Source organism: Monodelphis domestica, chromosome 6 (assembly GCF_027887165.1).
Source record: "Monodelphis domestica isolate mMonDom1 chromosome 6, mMonDom1.pri, whole genome shotgun sequence".
Taxonomy (NCBI): Eukaryota; Metazoa; Chordata; class Mammalia; order Didelphimorphia; family Didelphidae; genus Monodelphis; species Monodelphis domestica.
The window spans coordinates 152627920-152649514 of record NC_077232.1 but is presented as its reverse complement, the minus strand read 5'-3'; the positions used below and the strand labels follow the sequence as shown (position 1 = coordinate 152649514).

General features: G+C 32.4%; 1 protein-coding gene across 1 annotated transcript in view; it reads left to right on the top strand.

Moving 5' to 3' along the window:
- The window catches only part of TECRL (trans-2,3-enoyl-CoA reductase like), a 143709-nt gene that overhangs the window by 28112 nt on the left and 94002 nt on the right, over window positions 1–21595 (top strand). Inside the window, exon 2 of the mRNA XM_001368254.5 lies at window positions 16651–16702. Coding sequence (XP_001368291.2) covers window positions 16651–16702 — 52 coding nt within the window. The remainder of the gene's footprint in view (window positions 1–16650; window positions 16703–21595) is intronic.

The window sequence follows — 21595 nt, the reverse complement described above, 5'->3', positions numbered from 1 at the left end:
TATATATATATATATATATATATATATATATATTTAAAGTTCTTAATTTATGTGATTTTTTTGTTTATCTTCTCAACAAACATATGAGAGCTAGAGACAAATCCACATAATGCTGCCATCACACAGGAAATGGAGTTTTGTGAGATTGTGTTTATTTTAAGAAATAAGTTGGCAAGTCAGTTATACCTGTAAATTTCAGGTCACAAGATACTAAAAGAAAGGAAATGATTAAGAAATATGGACATCAAATGCAAACTATGATCAAAATCAGGTAGGTGTCATGTTATAAGGCCCCTTAAAAGCTTAAATATATTTGAAAATATGATATACCTATATAAAATGTATTTACTTTCCTTACAAATTCCATTTCATTGTGTGTGTGTATGTTGTCACAAATACATTTAGGAAATTATCTTTATCATGTAATACTCAGTCCTGTGTCATCCCTTATCAAATTAGATATTCCTAATTCCAAGTAATGCTCTTTCACAAATACTGCCATCACATACAAGTCTTTACCAGCTTGACTTGATTAATTACTATTTTATTGTTTTTTTATTTTGCCTGTGTACTGTATTCAAGAGTTTTTCTGAGACAGAGAACATAGAAACTATATAATTTGAGCATTAGAAGAATGCTTAGACATCAACTTTACTAGGCTCTTCATTTACAGATAATGCAAAGGAGAACCAGAGAGTTAAAGGGATTTACAATGTCATAGCTAGCTAGTGGCAGGATATTAAGTTATTTGATTCCCATTTGAATGCTCTTTGTACCCATTACTCCTTATTATACCTGATACATTACAAAAGACAGCTCACACAAAGCTGTCATTTGTTTGCTTTTATTCCACTAAGGAAACAGAGATAGAGTAAAATTCCACTTGTGAATGCTAAGATTAATGGGGCAAGTCATTGCCATGAGATTTTACTCTGAAGATGGAAAGTCTTTATGACTCACTCAAAGTTTATTTAAGAACATATGCCCATCTGCAAGGGCTCCTTGTGAGCAATCAAGATAAAGATATCAGATAATTAGAATCTCCTGGAATTCTAGGGAAAAGTTAGAATGGGAAAAATAAAAGGGGTTGCATTGCCCTGAAAATAAAACTCGATCTTGTCTATCTTTGTGAAGAGAATTCTTTCATAAACAATGTTAAATTTCAATGCAACATCAGTTATCCCTAGCAAATGTGGGATCATTTATGAATGCAGTGATTGAATGGTCCCAGGTCTAATGGTAGTCTTCAGCTCTTGAATCTGATGCCATAGCCATTCATTACCAAGATGAACTTTCTTTCCAATGTTATCTTTTGTCCCTATACCCTTTTGACTTCTTCCCGTATGCATTGTATTGCCAGTGGATCACCTTAGACAGGATATGAAGAAATGACTTTCAGATAAAATTCAGTGAAGATAACACCACTACACTACCCAATAATCTGTAATGGCACCCAATATTCGTTTGTCTTCATTGATACCCTATCAAAGGTTATTATAGTTAAATTTATTCCTTAATTATAAAGGAAATAACTAGCTTGGAACTTCTCCTATTCAGAATCACAAAAAAGGACAATGCCATAAACAAAATGTACACATTTCATCAACCAAAGTAGTTGAGGCAAAGTTCATATATTAATGTTCAGACACATCATTCACAGAAAAGTCCCTAAAGATTTCAGTCAGGGAGTCACTAGTCTTATTTCATACCTAATTGGTAACTGTTTTCCAAGGTCACAGTATATTAAAACATTAGATCTAAAAATTATTGAACGTGATGAGCTGTGAGGTTGCTTCCAAGTTGTCATACAAGTCAAGGACATTGGTAATCTGTAACGAGTAACAGTTGGAGAGTCAGACTAAAAACAAGCAAAGAAACAAAACAGAAAAATAAAAAGTAGCCTTAAACACGTGAACTAAATAAAGTTCTATTCAAATGAGAGAAACTATTGATATTTACGTGACTTCATCCAATAAATGGCTGATGATATGTGATATTTACTGTTGAAGGACAGAATATAAGTGATAAATTTTGTAAGAATTTCCACCCAAATTAGTTCAGTAAAAAATAGTGGCCTCTCAAATTCAGAATGACTGTTTGTTCCACTTATTCAGATTTTGGCAATATTTAACAGGATCCTTGCCTACTTGCTTTCCAAATTTCTTCCAGGTATTCTATTTGTATTTAAAGTGTGGCTAAGAAAGACATCATTTTCCCATTAAAGGTAAATTTCTTTGTTCCCTGTACCCCTCTTAAAAATTAAGCACATTTGTGTTTGTTGAAATGCACATGATGTTTTAGTGACAGGTCAGTTTTATTAGGAGATTGAAAAGGAATAATCATCAGCAATAAACTGTTAATATGGCCCCAATAGGAACTATAGATTTTCATAATTTGCCCATGTTAAACTATAAAGATAAAGATAATTTACATTTACCTTAAATAAGTCTACATTAGAAAATGGAAAGGAAGCTCATTCTTTTATAGACAAATTAACTAGAAAGATGACAACTAAAGTATAGGTTAAAGTGTACATTTTTATTTCTTAAAGGTTATATATAATTATATTAATAGGTATGTAATCTTTTCCTCCCTAAAGAACTCAAAGAATATTCCATGACATTGGTGATTATAAAATCTTCAAAGTGTGATTTTATTTTTTTAAAAGTGAAAAAAGTGAGCCACAGGTATCTAACACACAGATAATAGAGAAGGGATGAGATTTATTGTATATTTTTTCAACCAAACTTGCTTTCCTCTTTTATGACTATAAATCTGATTACTCTTATAATATGAACTTGTCACATGGTTTCAACTCTGAAGGATCATTGATTTATTATTTTTAAGTTAATAAATAATTGAAGCTAATTAAATGAAAACTGGAATTTAATGGTCACATTTGAGGGTATTTTCCCTATTTTATCCCTTTCAACTCATAGAATACAAGTTATATATTACATTATCTTAGGATATACCAATAAATTATTTTCCATTTACCAGGCACATATGTTAAGTGTTTGACAAATAGTCAAGTTCTGATAATTTACTCTCCCTTTTGCTATCCAATTTACATCCTATATGCTGTTCCTTATATCTAACCATCTATCTATCTATCTATCTATCTATCTATCTATCTATCTATCTATCTATCTATCTATCTATAATGATATCTAATAATGAGAAAAATAAACGGCAAATATCATTAAACTGTTAAAGAAAAAAACAAAAGAAGTTTCACTTATAGCAATTGCCTTATTGTTTATTATCTTCTATGAAATGCCTTCCTTAGAAGGAATCTATTTTAAATTCTTTGAAGGCTCCATTATTTTAGTGGCTGTTTATTGGCAACAATAGGTCTTAGTTATATCCCCAAATTAAAAAATCTTAATTTGGAAAAATTAATCATATGTTTATAGAGAATTTAAAAAGCATTTAACAAAGCTTAGAATGCTGTCCATTAATAAAAGTATTATAGTATGATTAGCAGTTTACTACCAACTATTAAAACTTTTATTGTTTAAAAATATTATGGAGATCTAAAAAGCAAAGTAAGTTGATTAAATGACATTTCCATAAAATGTTCAAACAGCTTCTGTGAAAGGTAACCACTGTACCAGTAAGTTAACATAAGATAATTAGCTTTCTCTTCTCTAAAGGACAATATCTGGTAATGAAATATGAACTAAACTCTTTTCTGCCACTGACAATCCTACGACCTCAAATCTGTACTTTTGCATTTACTATCATCTTGGTCTTTGATGAGCTCAGTTTGTTCATCTTCATATATAGGGTAGTTAAAAGGTACTCCAGAATCTTTAACAAGAAAACCCCCAATTTAGCTATCCATGAAATTATTATTGTTTTGGTACCTGAGTTTTGTCTTCAGTTCCCCAACACAGAAAAAATAAATGTGATTTTTTTATTATCTTCCTCTTTATTCACCTTAGCTTGGAACATGAAGTTTGTTATCCCTATTATTATTTTTACTGAACTCTTCTTTTTCTTCTGAGTCTATTTCTAGGCCGTGTTAAAGATAAATAGGTCAAGTTATAAGAACAAGGTTCAGATAGTAGGAAATGATATCTTATGGTACCTTTAAATTTTTTTTTCTACAATTGATTTATTTTCTATTTTTACTCTCGGGAAAATTATGCTAAGAATTATTTTTAAATCACTAATTTCATTAAGAAATTTTTCAACAGTTTTCTGGGTAGAATTTTTTTCTATTATAAATTTAATTGCCTGTTTAAAAAATAACCCAAATTGAATATGGACTAAATGGCCTGTACAAAAAGGAGAGTAGCAATTTGAAAAAATTATTCACTTTCATGGATGTTATACAAATGCTAGCTATTGTCACAAGGGGGAATTAAGAATCAATCAACTCTGTGTTCAAAATAATTAACTAAAATTCCTTAATATAGAAATTAATTATTTTTCAAAATATAATGATAAATGAAAGAAAGACACTACATTAAAGAGTTGTAAAATTAAATCATATGTAAACAAAAATGTTGTTTTACTTCTTGGTTTTGAGTTTTCTAAACTCTTACAATTATATATATATATATATATGCATGTCACACAAATATATGTGTATGTATATATGCATATAATATATTTAGTAATTTGTAATATTCAATATTTCCTAAAGCACATTAATGTTGTATCACATTAATGTATCACAAATTGTTTAGCCTTTCCCCAGCTGAAGGGCACTTACTTTATTCCTAGTTTTTTCCCTACAAAAAAAAAAATTGTTACAATTATTTTGGTGTGTATGGATCCTAATTATTAATGACATTGGGACTTATGCCCTTTAGGAAAATCTCTTAACCAAAGTAACTTTCATTAATAATTCAAAGATGTTTGGAATTCATAATGTTTGAATCAATTCAGAGCTCTAAAAATAGTGTACTTATTTTTCAACAGTTCATCCAGAATTGTTTATTATAATATTTTATTATTTTTGTGTATTTGTGGGTTAGGAGGTGAAATCTCAAAGTTCTCTGGATTAACAATTCTTTTTTTTTTTTTTTTAGTAAATGTGAGCATTCTTTCAGGTGGTTGTCATAGCATGAAATTGTTCTTTTGAGATCCATTTGTTCATATACTTTGATAATTTTTCTATAAAGGAATGTTTAATATTATAATTTTTGTTAGATCCTTAGAGAAATTTGATATCAGTACCTTTTAAGAGAAATTTGATAGTAAGAAATGATAACCCCCCACTCCAACTCATTTAACCTTCTCATCATGGCCACATTCATGAAAAACTTTTAAAATTCATATACTCAAAATTAGCTACTTTACACTTTAACCATCTCTCTTTCATTTGGAAATGGGAATTCCTTGATTTGAATCAGTCCTCAGACATGTCCTAGCTGTGTGACTTGGGACATGTCACTTAACTCCAATTGCCTAGTCTCTACCACTCTTCTGCCTCGAAACCAATATTTTGTATGGATTCCAAGGCAGAAGATAAAGGTTTTAAATTTTTTTTAATTATAATAATATGCTAAACATAGCTTTGAAGATTACTTGATCATGTTCTATTCTCTTTTTTTTAAAAATCCTTTTATTAAAGAACAAGCTCAATTTGCTTTTTTTTTTGTTAAAAAAAAAGTAGACTTAGAATTTCAAAACTGATTATTCAGTTCTTGTAAATCCATTGGCCCTTGAAAATGGATTTCACATGCTGAATAACAATAGTTGTTGGTCTAAAAATAGTGTTAGCATTACCAACTTCAGCTCCTCTCCACCATTTTTTCTGCTATTTCCACTGCATAAGGAAGCACCATAGAAATGGGGGCAATTGTAGTTTTTCCTAATGTCATACAATGCAAAGATAAAATAAAACAAATAAAAGTACTCATCCTCTAGTGGAAAGCCTACTTGTTAAACTTCTCTATGTTCTTCATTGGATAGCAGATATAGAACTAGAAAGGATTTCAAAGATCATGTAGTCAAACCCGCTTATTTTAATGACTGTATCTCCAAAATCAGATATTACATTTCTAATATAATAGAAACATTTGCTAGATCATATGTTCTTCTGTCATTACTTTCAGGAACTGGGGGTAAAGAATATCATCAATGAAATGCATGACTTCTAAAGGAAGTTAATCACTTATCTTTAAAGAAAGATAGATGGATAGCTCCAGTGTTACACTGGTTCCCAAGGAAAGTTAAACCTGAGCAAAATGATATGGAAAAGAATGAAATATAATGAAAGACAGTTTGGATTGGTATCTTTATCATTGCCTAGGGTATACACTTTGATGGCATAAACAGAGCTACTAATGTATTCCAACATAAAATTTTCTTCTCTTCTAAATAATTCTTTGTGTTCATTTTAACTTGCTTCACCAACATAATAAGACATAAAACTATCAGCAAATAACATATGATTTTCTCAGACTTGAGTGATCATAATACCCAGAAAAATTTTTTGACACATATGAAGGCTATTTCATGAATATATCTCCATGTTTTCATTAATTCATTGGCAATTTGTTGCAAAGAAAATAGGGTTTTAGATTTGGAATCAGAAAGATATGTGTCAAGAACATTATTTAATTAAATATAATAAAAACATTTTAGTGATATATATATATATACAGATATATATATATATATACACAAATATAAACATATATGCTGAATTCATCATTAAACTTTAGGACACTAAATTATCTGTGTTTTCAGTAAATAATAAATACCTTGACATATATACTAAAAAAAGAAATTAAATGATGATCTCATGTATATTTTGGTTCTTTTACATTATGCTTATTCCTGTATAGGATTTATGTACCATCTACTCAAGTCTTAATCTGGTGCTTTATTAAGGCATCAAGAGGTCTAGGGGGTCACAAAGGCTGTAACAGGTGTAGCACAAATTCTGGGAGATCTACCAAGCTATAAAGGTTTTAAATGTGGGCCTAATTACAGATTATACATCTGTCACCACTCAGCTGGGTGTAAAGTCTTATCACCAATCTAGCTAAAGACAAAGTCTTATCACTAAAAGTACAGCCAGCAACTGATGAAATTTTCGACCACAAAACCCAATGAATACCATTTATTAATACATGGACAAAAAGTGATCTGCATTTGGGAAATGAGTATAATATGTTTAATTTTAAGGAATGAAATTATTCAAGAAAGTGATTTATTGATTAATAAGTATTAGCATCCAGAAATGCAACAAACAAAATCATTTGTCCACTCTAAACTTCCAAATTCTTAACTATCAAATTAGAAAATTAATAAGTATTCTTTCCCTTTTAGTTCCCCAATACAAAGCATGTTTATAAAATAGAAAGGAAAGAAAATGTATTAGATATAAGAATCATGATTCTGAGATTTACCAGAGAAATTTTACTTATAAACACATAATTACACCAGTAGTTTACATGTGTACATAAGAAGCACATTTTTTCTTTGTTAATTGTTAAGATAATAAGCTATAACTGCTGAGTTTAGTAACTTTTTTCACCTCGACTTTTAAAAATAAAATTACCCAAAATGCTTTACTAATCTAAATAATAATATGCAAAACAAACAATAAATTTATATTTCTCCCTTACCAGCACTGTATCTGCTAATTGAAATTATTCAAGGTCTTCCTCTAGTAACAAGTTGGTTGTGATGTTTTCCATGATGCCTTCAGAGAAACCTAATCTGTTTCTCTAAATTTTTCATGTCACAGTAGATGTTGTTTACACTTATTATTTCTCTTTTACAATTATCTGTATACATGATTTTATTCCCTAATCAATTATAAACTATTTAAGGATCAGTTATACTTTTGTTATTGTCATATTTAATTGTATATTTTACAAAGTGCCTCTCTTGTATTTATTTGTAGAATTCAATGTAATATAAATATATATGAGAAACAATAGGCTGCAAATCTTTGGTGCAATACAAATCACTGTTAGTAATGATAACCAGAACTTCAAGGGCATTTTGAATTATAAAAAAATCTTTAAAAGTTATGTCTGCTGCAGTTTTTGTACTAGATATAATTATGGTGATGTTTATTTTCATGAAAGCCTTTAGTTCTCAAAGTAAGGTTATATGAAAATTGAATGCCATTTTTATTAACAGAATATTTGATGAATGAGCACACTCCATTCCCTGACCAACATGGAAAAAAATTAGTTCACCATGAATAGTTTTTGTTTTCCTAGGGAATGAAACTCTTGTATTGCTGCAGTATTGTCAGAGCTAATACTTCTGATTCTCTGAAGATAGATGTGCAAATTACCTAGGACCCAGCACTGTTTATAGCCACCCCTTTCTGATCCTTGAGATTTTGACATCATTTTATGTCTATTTCCTCTCATTTTTTCTCTTTCTCTGTCTCCTTCCTGGTACACAAATACATCTTCAGGAAGTTTACTGATAATTACTGGTTTGTATCTTGCAATTTCTTTGTCAAATGCTTTTCAAGTGCTTATTGTTCTTCCTTACTCCATAATTGTAATTTCTGTGAGCAGGATAAACAGCATTCTCAAGACATCTGTTAATTTTGAAGGAGGTCCTGGGGAAATAGCTGAAAATACTGCTTTAAATGAATAGAGCAATGTCACAGAAGCAAGACTATTTTGAAATATATTTTCTTATTAGTGCAGAATGGAGGTAATATACCATGATTTAGGTTTAAAGCTCCTAGCTAGCTAGGAAAAGCAATTCTTTCCTACTGTCACATTTACTTCTGACCAATGTAATCATGCTTTAAATATCACCTAAAAGGGTCAAAATCCAAATATGGTAAGTTAATATCTAGAAATCTAATTACACACACTGAAGTAACCTTCCACGACTACCTCTTCATCAAAAGCTGAACTCCTAAATAAGTGTAGAATTATAGAGGATTTAATACTCTTAGTAAAGGCAACCTCTTTAGACTCTTTTCTCTGAGTCCTTAGCAGAAAGCCCCTATCAAAAACTCAGCATGTTCTTTTTCAAAATTTTCATGGAAACCTCATAATTGAAGTTATCTCTACACTTGCAAAAGTTTTCTAATGAGAAGTTGTGCTCAGTGATGCTTCTAAGGGCATCTATGTACCTTGGAGCTTCAAGACAAAAATATGATAATCTACATGAGGAAAAGTGTCCCAAAAGCTGTTGTACACATCAATAAAACTATTTTCCCAGCCCTGATGAGTAAGAAAGAGTGTTTGAAGGAGGGGAAGATTGACAAATTGATGTTCGACACAGATGACCCTGGGATGTTTGCAAAGGCCATATTTGGAATGTCTGAGACATTTTATAAGTTCGAAACTTCTGAAAACATGCCCCCCCAATTCCACATTGCTGATATTTCAGAAAACAATAAAGAAAAAATTATGGTAAAATTAAAGAAATAGATATCTTTCAATGTGATCAACAGTGGCTTCCATGCTGATAAGAAGTTGGCAATTGTAAGATTCAAATTAATATCCAATACTTAAAGTATTATATTTTATAAAAATATTATTCATAATAATTTGAAGAAAAAGGATAGTGATAGCCTGAGCAAAGAGGAGGATCCTAGATTGGGGGCACGGGGGAGAGAGCAAGGAGGAGAATGGGAAGAAGAGAAAGAAGGTGGGGTTACACACAACTTTATCAATACAGCATAAGGACACAACATGGGGACAAAAGAGTAATGCTTGGAAATGTAGTTCAAGGGTATAAGATTTCTAATTACACATTATTCCTTTGTGTTTGCCAGAAATGTCAGCTTAAAATTAATTATTATATTTTTATAAGATTTATTAATAATAACTTGAAGTAAAGGAAATGATAGCCTGAGAAAAAAGAAGCTGCCTGGACTGTGAAAAGTGGGAGGAAAGAGAGAGAGAGAGGAGAGAGAGGAAAGAAGAGAGAGAAGGCGGGGTTACACACAATTTTATCAATACATACAGTGTAAGGATGCAATGTGGGGTGAAAGAGGAATGCTGGGAAATATAGTCCAGGGTTACAAGATTTCTTATTACACTCAATGTAATATTTCATGATCCTCCTTGCTGTAACCTTATACTTCAACTATGTCATGCACATTTAAGTTATTCTACCCCAACCTGAAGATCATTATCAAGCAGAAATATGAATAGGATGAAGCTGAAGTAAAGGATGATAATGTCTTTGATTATAATATTTCTTAGAATAAAGAAGTTCTGAAGTTTCTAAAGAATAATATTGTTAAGACTCACTATACTGATATGGTTGTAACTGGCCTGGATGCTATTGTGTTGGAATTCATCTGATTAGGGAAATATGGCTTGGACTTAAAAATGTCCTAACAACCACATGTAAGGGGGAGAAGGTGTTTTTATAAAGGGTTGGTCTGGATTATTTAAGAACAGGCTCACCAGGAATGTAATTAATTCCAAACAGATTTATTTTACAATTTATTTACAAAATATAGAAAGAGGAAAGTAAGAAATCAGAGAGAGGATAGGGTAAGTTATCTAGTTTATGCACTAAGTATTTTTGCTTTGACCACTGGCTCAAAAATAGGCAGGGGGAGTTTAATCCTTAGCCAGAGTGGCCTCAGTCCTTGTAGCGGAGGACCTGGGGATGTAGGGAGCCTCTCTCAAGAGGATAGGTGTCTCCTGAGGCTAATCTCTTCATAAAATCCAGGAAAGGAGTCAGCTCTTTCACTCATCACATGTCAGTCCAAAGGGAGAGATTCAAGAATAGTCTCACCAAGTACAGATCTCAGGTCCAGTCAGCACAATCTTTACCAGCCTCCAACATGAACTCAGAACAGCAGAAGAGAGCAGTTAGAAGTCCCAAGCACAAAGAACTCAAGACTTCCCAGAAGTGTCCACAGGAAGTTGTAACTCCTTTTCAAATACACTTTCTTTTGTGTCACTTCCTGTGCCTTCCTCCACTTTTACATCTATAAATTACAGAAGATTAAGTGGGATGTTTACACTTTTGGTGATTGAATTTAAAAAAGGGCAGCTCTCTCCACCCAACTTTAAGTAGGGTTTTTACACTTTTGGTGATTAAATCTAAAAATGGGCAGGGGAGTTAATTTAATCTTCACACACAGCAGACACCATCATACTCATTGCCCTTGAGGATCTGTGTTGGTTTTTGTCCTTTGTATCCCAAGAGGACTAAAATGGCATCCCTGGGTGATGTCTTTTGACTTGTGCATAAGTTAGATTTAATTGAGGCAGAGTGGGACAACGTCATCACCCCCACTCTCTCTAAAAGAGTCATTCAATTTCAGTGCCAAGACAAAAGTCAAGACAACTGTTTGTGGCTCAGATGCTTCTTTAATGTTTCACTACATTCTTAGCACTCCACAACACCTGCTTCCTTCATCCTCATGGCTGCTGGAACAAATGGTTCTCACCTGTCCTTCTGGCCAGAGAAAGCCTGGGGTAGAGACTTCCCTACTTCTCTGATGGGATCAAGGACTGTTGGGTGTGCTCAGCCTGGTTTGTCCCCCCATCCAGTTTCTTGGAGCCACGTGTGAGATCTGGGTGGCAGCTAGATACAAAAGCTCTGATTAGGGTTCCTCAAGCCCTCACATCAAAGCTACTAATCTTCCATAACACTCCCCAGACCTACATTAGACCTGCATCAAGGATTATATATTGGCATTGACTGAAGAACCCTTTGAAAAGGATGATTCAGAAGCTTGAAAATCCTTCCCTAAAAGTAGGTTTTTCAGGTGGTAGTGACCAATTCTAAGCACATGAGAAAGGCTGTGAATGAAAAGGCCTACAACTGTCTCCTGCTCCAAGTAAACAAGATTTGCTCTGGGCCAGACTCTTTCCCGGCATGCAGGCTAGCTCAGTTCAGTCCATAGCAAGTTGTGTGTGTGTATGTTTTTTTTTTCTTACCTGTTCCTCTTGTGTTCAAAGTATAGAGCTTTGTTCTTATGGCACAATCCCTGATCATCTTACAGACCAAATTGTGAGTGGATTTTGAGTAGAGAAAAAAAAACCAAACTATTTAGTAATGAATGGAGAGGGAGGGACAGAGACAGAAAGAGATGATTGTAGTTTTAGAGCCAAGCATATTAATTTTTTTATAATAAAAGAGGAAAAGTCACTTTTTTTCAAAAGTATAGAGAGTTTTGGAGTTAAAAAGATCCACAAAAACATTTAATTCATTCGTAAAATTCATTGTACTATTTAGCTCTGAACAAGAATGTCTTCTACCACAAACAAAAGAAACAATCTAGCTTTTGCTGAAGACCTCCCATGAAGGAAATCAAAGAAAATCAGTCATAAGAAAAACACATTTTTCTTTTGTACATTTCTAATTTTATGGAGTTTCCCTTAGAACAAACCTAAATTTGCCTCTCTGCAACTTTTAACCATCGGTCATTACCCTTAAAGATTAACAAAGCATATCAATGCAATATGTCTTCCATAGGGTAGCCCTTAAAATATTTGATTCCAACTCTCATTTCTTTTTCTTCTCTAAGATAAATATTCCTAATTGCTCCATAGGTGTCAAATACATCATTACACAGTAAAAACTCCCCATTGTGACTGGAACAAGATTAAAATATAATTGTGGGGGCAGCTAGTTGCCTCCATGGACAGAGAATCAAGCATAGGATGGGAAGTCCTTGGCTCAAAATTGGCCTCAGACAAGTTTTAACTGTGTGACCCTGGGTCAAATCACTTTACCCCAACTTCCTAGCCCTTACCATTCTACTGCCTTGGAACAAGTACTTAGAACTGATTCCAAGATGGAAGGTAAGGTTTTTTTTTTTTAAGGAATTTTGAAATGTTTAACCAAATAAATTAAAATACAACACAATGTAGACAATATTATTTTTTGGTTTCCCAAGTCATTATACTACCAGCAGATATTCATTTCTCCTTAATTTTTGTCATTACTCACTTAAAATATAGATTTTGTTACATAATTCCTTATAGACTGATATATTTAGCAGAATAGCCTTCAGTGATATCAAAATAGCCATAAATAAAACAAAACTATCTTTCACCTTAAGCCTTCTCTTCTTCCTAACTTCTCTATTTTTGCCAGTATATCATAACTAATGTGAGATTTTGTTTCTCCTGGATAAGCTTATTTATTATAATTTATTATTTGTTATTCTAACAAATAATATATAATATGTTCCATATTATATTGGATATAAAATAAATATATGCTTTAAAAAGTGTAGCTAGACACACATTCATATACATATATATGTATACACACATCTATATGTAAATAGAGATATCTGTTACACATGTATACTTGTTAATTAACTCTGCTAAACCTTCCTGGATTATAGTGTAGATCTTTATAATTGTGTGACAGGATCAAGCTTCATTAGGCACAGATGAATAAGAGACCGAAAGATGTCCCGCACTAAAAACAGAATGACTTGATAGGAAGCCCAGGAGTGACTGCTCAGTTGAGAGTGGACCAAGTCCAATCCGATCTAGGTGACAGCGCTCTCCTTTGGAGGTGAAAACTTGCTCTGCACTTCTGATCCACAGCTGTAAATGTCAAGCATTCCCTAGAGCTGACAGCCAGGGCTAAAAGGAATGACACCCTCTGGCTTCCGTGAGGCGACACGCTCTGACACAAAGCAAGCATTAGGAAGAGGTGCCGGGAGAATGTTGAAATGTCAAACGTTTTAAGTGTCTGGGTGGGGGACAAGGATGGTCCAAGTTCCAGGATCTCGTCAATGCTCTGTCAGTAAGTCAACAAACACGTGATGGTGATGATGGGGCAGGGGCAATGTCCTTTGTGAGTTTAGACTCCAAGAAGAGAGAAGGGAAGGAGACACCTATATTGGCAGTACAAAGTAGGGTCTGACAAAGATCAGACATGTCATTGGTAAAATCTTACATGAATGAAAATGGAGAGTAATCACTTTATCCTGAAAATCGAGAGCAATCACTTTATCCTGGAGGAATTAGAGAATGCTTCATGAAATAGGAGGCATTTGAACTAGACCTGCCATCAATTTCAAATCATGCTTCCTCCACCATCATCTCCTGTGGACCCAAGGAAGTCTGACATTGGAACCAATCCACACTCTTTTCAGAGTTTTTGTCCTATTTTCCTATAAGCTAGACTTCCAGCTCATTTACACAAGCCCTGACCCCATTAGAATGACTCGCTCAAGGTCACAAAGTCATAACTGGCAGGTTCATGATTGGAACACAAGTTTTTTGACTCCCCAAGAGGAATTCTGTCCCCCTGTACCATGCTACCTCCTTAAAAGACTCCCTTTTGGAAAAACAAAAATGGCTTTGAGAATAACGTAGCCTTTAGTTTATTTCAGTTGAGTCATATTCTACATTTTTACCACAACTCTCTAATGGCTTCAGTATGACCTCTCCTTCCAAAGTGTTGATGACCTACTTATTTTGACAATTCAACACATCCTCTATTAACATGAGATTAGCTACTCAAATTAGAAGTGATTTCAATTTTGCTGTGCCATACTTTCCCTACATATCACAAACACACACATATATAGATATTTTAAATTAGATGGCTTAAATGGACTGGACTCCATGTTTCCTCTCATTTCCATAATTTTTTAGTTTTATGATTTGTGTATGGAGCTGGGTGGGAGTAGAGTAATGTTTAGAAATACTAATTGAACAATGTAAAAATGTTTTTGTTTATCCAAGTTCATCTTTCAAATCATCTCTAACAATTCAAAAATGTATAAAATATATAAAAGAGTAAAAATAATGGACATCAAGTAGTTTTAAGGAAAATAAGATTGAAAAATCAAAGACATCCTAGATTTTCTAGGATTAGTATTGTGTAAATAGAAATTTTGTATCCTTGGACTTCATCTCCCAGCATCCCTTTCCCTATTAAACTTTATAAAATATAATACTTAGAGTATTTGGATAATAATTTTTAATCTTACTGTATCCACTGTTTAAAAGAAGCAATAAATTCTATAAAATCAGAAGGATGTAGTTTTATGTATGTATAGATGTGTGTATGTGTATGTGTGTGTGTGGGGGGGGTATGTGTTACCAGTTCAATTGAGAAACTGTCAAATCATTCTATTCTGATAATCTGGGAAGTTGTAAGTTTCTGGGGGAAATTTTCAGATTTAGACACCAGGCACTTAGGACTTCCCTTCAGATTATCAAAACTATTCAGAAAGAATAAAGGATAGTTATTTATTGGTGAGGTGACTTTAAAATGGAAATCTTAAGTGAAATGCCCCAAATAGTTCAGTTTATACACTAATTATTTTAAATCTGCTGGACATAGGTTTATGAATAAATACCATCCTTAGAAATAATTCTTAGTACTTTTTCTCTTAGAAGACTTAAATATTAGGTGAATATCTCATTTCTCCCTACTTGATAAGATTTTTAGATTTCAATTCAAGTCCTTGCTAACAATAGAGGAAAAAATCAGAAATAGTTAAAAATTCCACTCTATAGTATATAGTTTACATTTCTTAAAAAAATATAAGTTAAATAAATAGTGTAGTCTGTTGGCAGTGTTTTAAGTAACTAATATACTTAAACTGCTACGATTTGATATTTACAATTATATTAGTTACTTTAAACACATTAAAGTTCCACAAGAATATACTCATTTTAACCCAACTTTATTTTCATAGGAAAAATAGTATTCAGTTTTAGAACAATTTGAATGGTCAAAGATTTATGAGTTATTGATTCAATGTGACATTTCTAGAAAAATATACTAATAGGAGTTTCATATTGTTTTCACCTAATTCATCACTTCAAATTATTCTCATTAACCATTCATCAGCTAATCTATATATCCCAGAGAAACTAGGTAAAAGTTGCTGAATGAAATATATTTCCTTCATCCAAATTATTCTGTAGAAATAAAAGATTATGATGTAATCTATTTTTTAAAATGTTGGTAAAAGTTAAAGTAGGTTAAAACTCAAACATGTAGCCTATTTTATGTTGTATCAAATTTGTTCTCTTATTCATTTTCTATTAATTGAAGGGCTGTGGTAAACAAACAAATCATCTTCATCTAAGGCTCAAGAGAAATGATATTGAAAATAGCTAGGCTCTCTAATAATGATTGATTGAATCATCCTTCTTCCAAGGAACCAAAATCCAACATTATACTAGTAATAGATATTTCCTTTTGGATGTATCTACTGGATGATCATTATGCACACCGTATAGAATAGAAAGGAAAATATAATTATCTGGATAACTTGTTCCTAATCACACAGCAATTTATGGAAATATACATCCTATTCATCCATAGTCACTATACTTCTGCACAATCAGTTTTTTTGTAGCATTAGCTAAGATTCAGATCTGCCTTTTGTCTTGCACATCTTGAAAATAAGCCATTATTGCAACTTTGTGTGTAGATGAAATATATAAAATGACTTCTAGAGGTCATACTATAGTAAGCAGTTTATACTAAATAATAGTGAGATTGAGAGATGCCACGTTCTAAAGAAGGCAGTATGCTTTGATCTAATATGGTCTTGAATTAGAGGGAAGTGGTTGTTTTAGCATGTCTCTGCCTATATCCCTGCAAGCAGACCAAAACAAAAACTATGAAACACTAATGTTGTCCTAGTTTTGAAGTCACTAAAATAACAGTCATTCATGTACAAGCCACCAAATGGCAAAACAATTTACTAAAATTATTTTTCCTCTTTTTCCAAACTTTTAGGTGACTCCAACATCTACACTCCGTGACGTTAAACATAAATTTCATAAAGCATGTAAGTTTTTGTTTGAGTGTTTAGTTATTTGGAAAGCAAATTATCTCTTTTATCCTGATAGATAATTGTTTAATAATTTTGTTATATTTATTAATTTTATAATAATTATTTCCATTTCTATCCTTGCTAGCTTAACAATTTTAATGGAATCTGCATGAGCTGTAAAATATATATTTTGATGGATTATTCTTCCTGACCTTATAAATAGGTATTCTAAATTTATATTTAACCCCAAAAGATTTTACACTATGTATAAAATGTTTCTTGACATGATATACAATTATATATTTTTAATATCTAACAAATATAACTGTTGTGATGCCCTAGCTTTTGAATGAATCACTTCGCCCTCATTCTCAATCTTTGAGGGATTATTTCCCTCTGGTTTTGGCAAGGACTATGAAAAAGGTTCATTATAGTAGGAATCTGGTCTGATGAAAGGTGTTGGACTTTCCCTAAATTTCTACCTTTAATAAGACTACTATAAGTATTATTTATGTAAAATTTGGGGTAGGACTAAAACCTCAACAAAAAAGGAAGAAGTAGAAAGTTTCATAATATGCAATATAAATCAAATGTTCTTTTTTTCTATGAAGAAAATAAATTCCAATAAAACAGACTCAAAAATGCATAGAAGAAAGCAAAGCAACTTTAAAATAGGATTTAGTAATAATCTATAGCTATTATTAAATTTTCCTGAGACGTTCATACTTAAATTATTTTAGAACATGAAGCAACCTGCAGGATTGCTGAATAGTCCCAATTCTCTTTTACCTTAGCCCCAAATCTCCTCCTAAAGAAAATATCCTGTCTAGTCAGTCCAGGGATTTGGCTTTTCTTTTGGTTGGTGATTGTCTTCACCTTAGGATAGTCTTCCCTCAATACCCATCAGCTCCATACAATTGTCCCAGGACCTGCAGAATTTAGGGCTGCTAGCTTTGGGACAGTGCCAGACAAACATCTGATATCATGGTGTAAAACATGAAAATTTTAAAAATGCAACAATTTATAAAATATTGTGACCAAATGGGACTCTAAGATTGAATAAAAAATAAGATTTTGTTGGAAAATATGTGAAGTAACAGTATATTTCTATGGTTTAGGTTTAATCTCATAATGGTTTGGATGTGCTCGATTTTATCGAATGATAAGATGCTTTAATGTAGCATTAGAAAGATGAAAAATGTGTCCTTTGTAGCAGTGATAATCAGGAGTAGTCATTAAAGGCCAAAGGTTCTTTTATTTCTCATCAGGCAATTTTAATGATTTTTATTCATTCTGTATTATTTTTTTACACAGTGATACATATGCAGCTCTATTTAATAGCTGATAAATATACAATAGTCAGGTTTCATACTGACCTCATATACATTTTTCCACTTTGTGCTCAATAATTTCTGAAAAAAATGCTTTTTGAATTGTATCAAATTTATGTCAACTGTAAACTTTGCTTCTTTTCTTGGCTCTTGGTTTTAAAAAGTTTGGCTGAAAATGCTATTGAATATTGCAATCTATATAGTGAAATAGATGGCATCTTTTAACAAACTGATCTTCTATAACAATGTGGATTATCACCTTTTTCCCCAAAGTGTACTTAATCGTTGCTTTCTTTGCACAATGTCTTTGTGCAAAAAGAAAAGAGAGAGAGAGAGACAAGGAGAGAGACAAATACAGAGAGAGAGAGGAGAGAGAGAGAGAGAGAGAGAGAGAGAGAGAGAGAGAGAGAGAGAGAGAGAGAGAGAGAGAGAGAGAGAGAGAGAGAGAGAGAGAAAGAATGAGCACACATTTATTAAGTGTTTACTATGTACCAAGCACTGTACTAGGCCCTGGGGATGCAGATTCAAGATTACATTTTAGTAAAAGAAGACAATCCATTTCAAGCAATAAGACAGGCAAATAAAATGCCAGTAATTTTGGGGAAAAAATGCTTCCAATGCTGGACTCATTGATTTTGAGAGGGATTTTGTCTCAAGACCCAGATTCAAGCTTACCTTGTTGAACCCTTTGTAAAGTCTCCTAGTCAGTAGCTAATCTCTTAGGTATCAGAAAAGCTACCATTCTTTTAGCACCCCTCCATAAGAAATGCACTGAGAGTTATTTGCCACATAGTAGAGTAGAAGGAAAAGAGAGCCAAGGACAGAGTGATTTTTTTTCATACTTCTACTTGTTCAGCAAAAGCTCCTCCTCTGTGGCCAATGAACATATTTTTTCATAAGCACAAAGCACAAAAATCCTTTAATTCTTTAGACAAATATTGCTGGCAATAGCCCCAAGGACCATATGATTTCCAAAGTACACAAGTGGTGAGGTCCACTGGAATTAAGATCCAAGTTCAATTCCAGATATAGTCTGAGACTCACTTGAGTATATTACCTTTAAGTATACTTAGCCTGAATTTTTCTCCTACTGTAATAATTTTTCATTTCTCAATTATTTAAGCACAATGAAAGGAAATCTACTATTTCTGTTTTTTATCGCACAGTTTTTGTTGAGTGATACTGATAGGAAATATATTCTTGCAAATTACAATCAATCTTTAAGCAACTTGAGAGTGCTCTAGATTATAAGATTATCATCTTTTCCACATTTCACATACCTTTTCATGTATTGAAGGCTTCATTTTTCCACTAAACTCTGAACTCAAAAGTCTGATGGTGAATGCCTTGTACATAGTGGGGATTTGTCGAATTGTAATGAATTAGTTCACTTTCTTCCCTGAAGCAATATATATTCTAAAAAGGGAGATAAGGGAAAATATACATTTGCATATATATATGTATTGTGACTTTATACATATACATATACATATATACACATATTACAGAAAAATTAATGGCAAGATATAAGCAGGTATATGACAATATGGTAGAGACTATGTTCTTGGATACTGAGAAAATGAGAAGAATATGCAGTGAAATTATCCATAAGTAACATTTTTTTAGGGCTGATTAGAGAGTTTGGATTTTAAAGGAAATATTTATTAGCGGAGATGATGGAGAAAATACCAGGGTTAAGAAGAACAGAGAAAAGTAGAACAAATATAATACTATACTATGACCCCAATTATGCACATGACCTTAGACAACTCTAAGGTGGGGCATTTCAGCACAATGGAAAGAGGCACAGATTTATTATAGATGATCTGAGATAATAAATCTGGTTCAGTCACTACTAGTTTTAACATTGTGCAAGTAATTTAACCTCTTTCATCTTCATTTTTCTCATTATAAAATAAGTAAGTAGGAGAAGCTAGCTAGCCTCAAAAGCCTTTTTCAAATCTCAGTCTATGCTATTATGAACTTGAATTCAACATTTTGCACTCACTCAAAAAGTTTCATGATATTTAATTTATTTAATTAATACTTATTTCTTCTATTTATATGTGCCATAATAGAAGATATCATTAATGATGGGTATATGCAAACACACATATGAGAGGTATACATGTATATGTAAATTCATATAATATATTCATGTGTAAATTTAAGGAACTAAGGAGAAGTTTATTTCAGTCTTTCAAAAGAATTCAAAATGTACACGACATGCTTAAACTTCTTTTGAAAGTCTAAAAAGAACATTTTTTTGAAGCACATGATCTTCTGTCATTAGATATCAACTTTATATTAAAATAATGCTCTCTACCAACTTCTATTTTTTAAAATCCAAATATTCTCAGGATAGAGTTTGTAATTTATCAGATGATTCCCTCACCCCAACTCTTCTTAGCTCTTTCAATGAGGGGGTAGAAAGGGACCACTTAGAAGAAAAGGAGAACTGGGTTGTAGCTGATCAATTAAGATGGAGTCCATCATAGGTTTCAGGAAACCGTGGGGGTGAATATAATGGCACTGATGACAAAGACAGAAAGAAGAAAGAGAAAGGCCTGAAAAAATAGGGATGAGAGAAATGACAGAAAATTTTATTCCTCCAAGTTGAGTATTATATATTGGTTTAGTTCATTGTAGTGAAAAGTGAAGTCGTGCAGGTGTGTTGGGAGCAGAAGATGGAAGACTGAATGCTAGAATGAGAAATTTTCATTTTATCACTAATATTACTGAGCTACTTCATATTACAACATAGGTGATCATATAATGAGAACATTTTAGGAATATTAGTCAAGTAGCAAAAAAAAAATATAAATAGGACTGATAATGTGTACAAAAGCATATAATAATAATAATAATAATAATAATGATAATAATAATAAAGGGGGTGTACCATAGGCAGAGAAATAACTAACAAACATGATGTAAGCATTTATTTATTCATCAGTGCAGGAGATATCAATATTAAAGGGAGACAGTCAAGACCCCAAAGAAATTTTATTTTATTGTGAACATGTTTGGAGAGAAGTAAATACAGAAGAGATGCAAAATGAATATTAAATGAATGGGACAGGTACTAAATAAGTGAGAAAATAAGGATAGGTTCCTTGAAGGAAGTGGCCATTGAGTTTAACTGCAAAGGGATCTAGGGGTTCCAAAAGGCAGAGGAAGGAAGGGACAGTATTCCAGGCACAGACAGGAAAAAGACATAGGACCTACAGGAAAGAAGAGGCAGGTCAGTTTGGGTACAATGTATTGTATCAGAGATCAGATGATATAAAATAGCCCCAAAAGGAAGGTTAGAGACAGTGGGACGGGTCTTAAAATCCAAAGCAGGAGTTTGTATTTTATATTTCAAGCAATAGGGAGCCATGGAAGCATGCCAACTATGTGACTGTCAGTTCAGGTTCTATATGATATGATATGATATGGTATGATATGGTATGATATGACATAACATGACATAACGTGACATAACATGACATAATATAATATAATATAATATAATATAATATAATATAATATAATATAATATAATATAATATAATATAATATAATATAATATAAT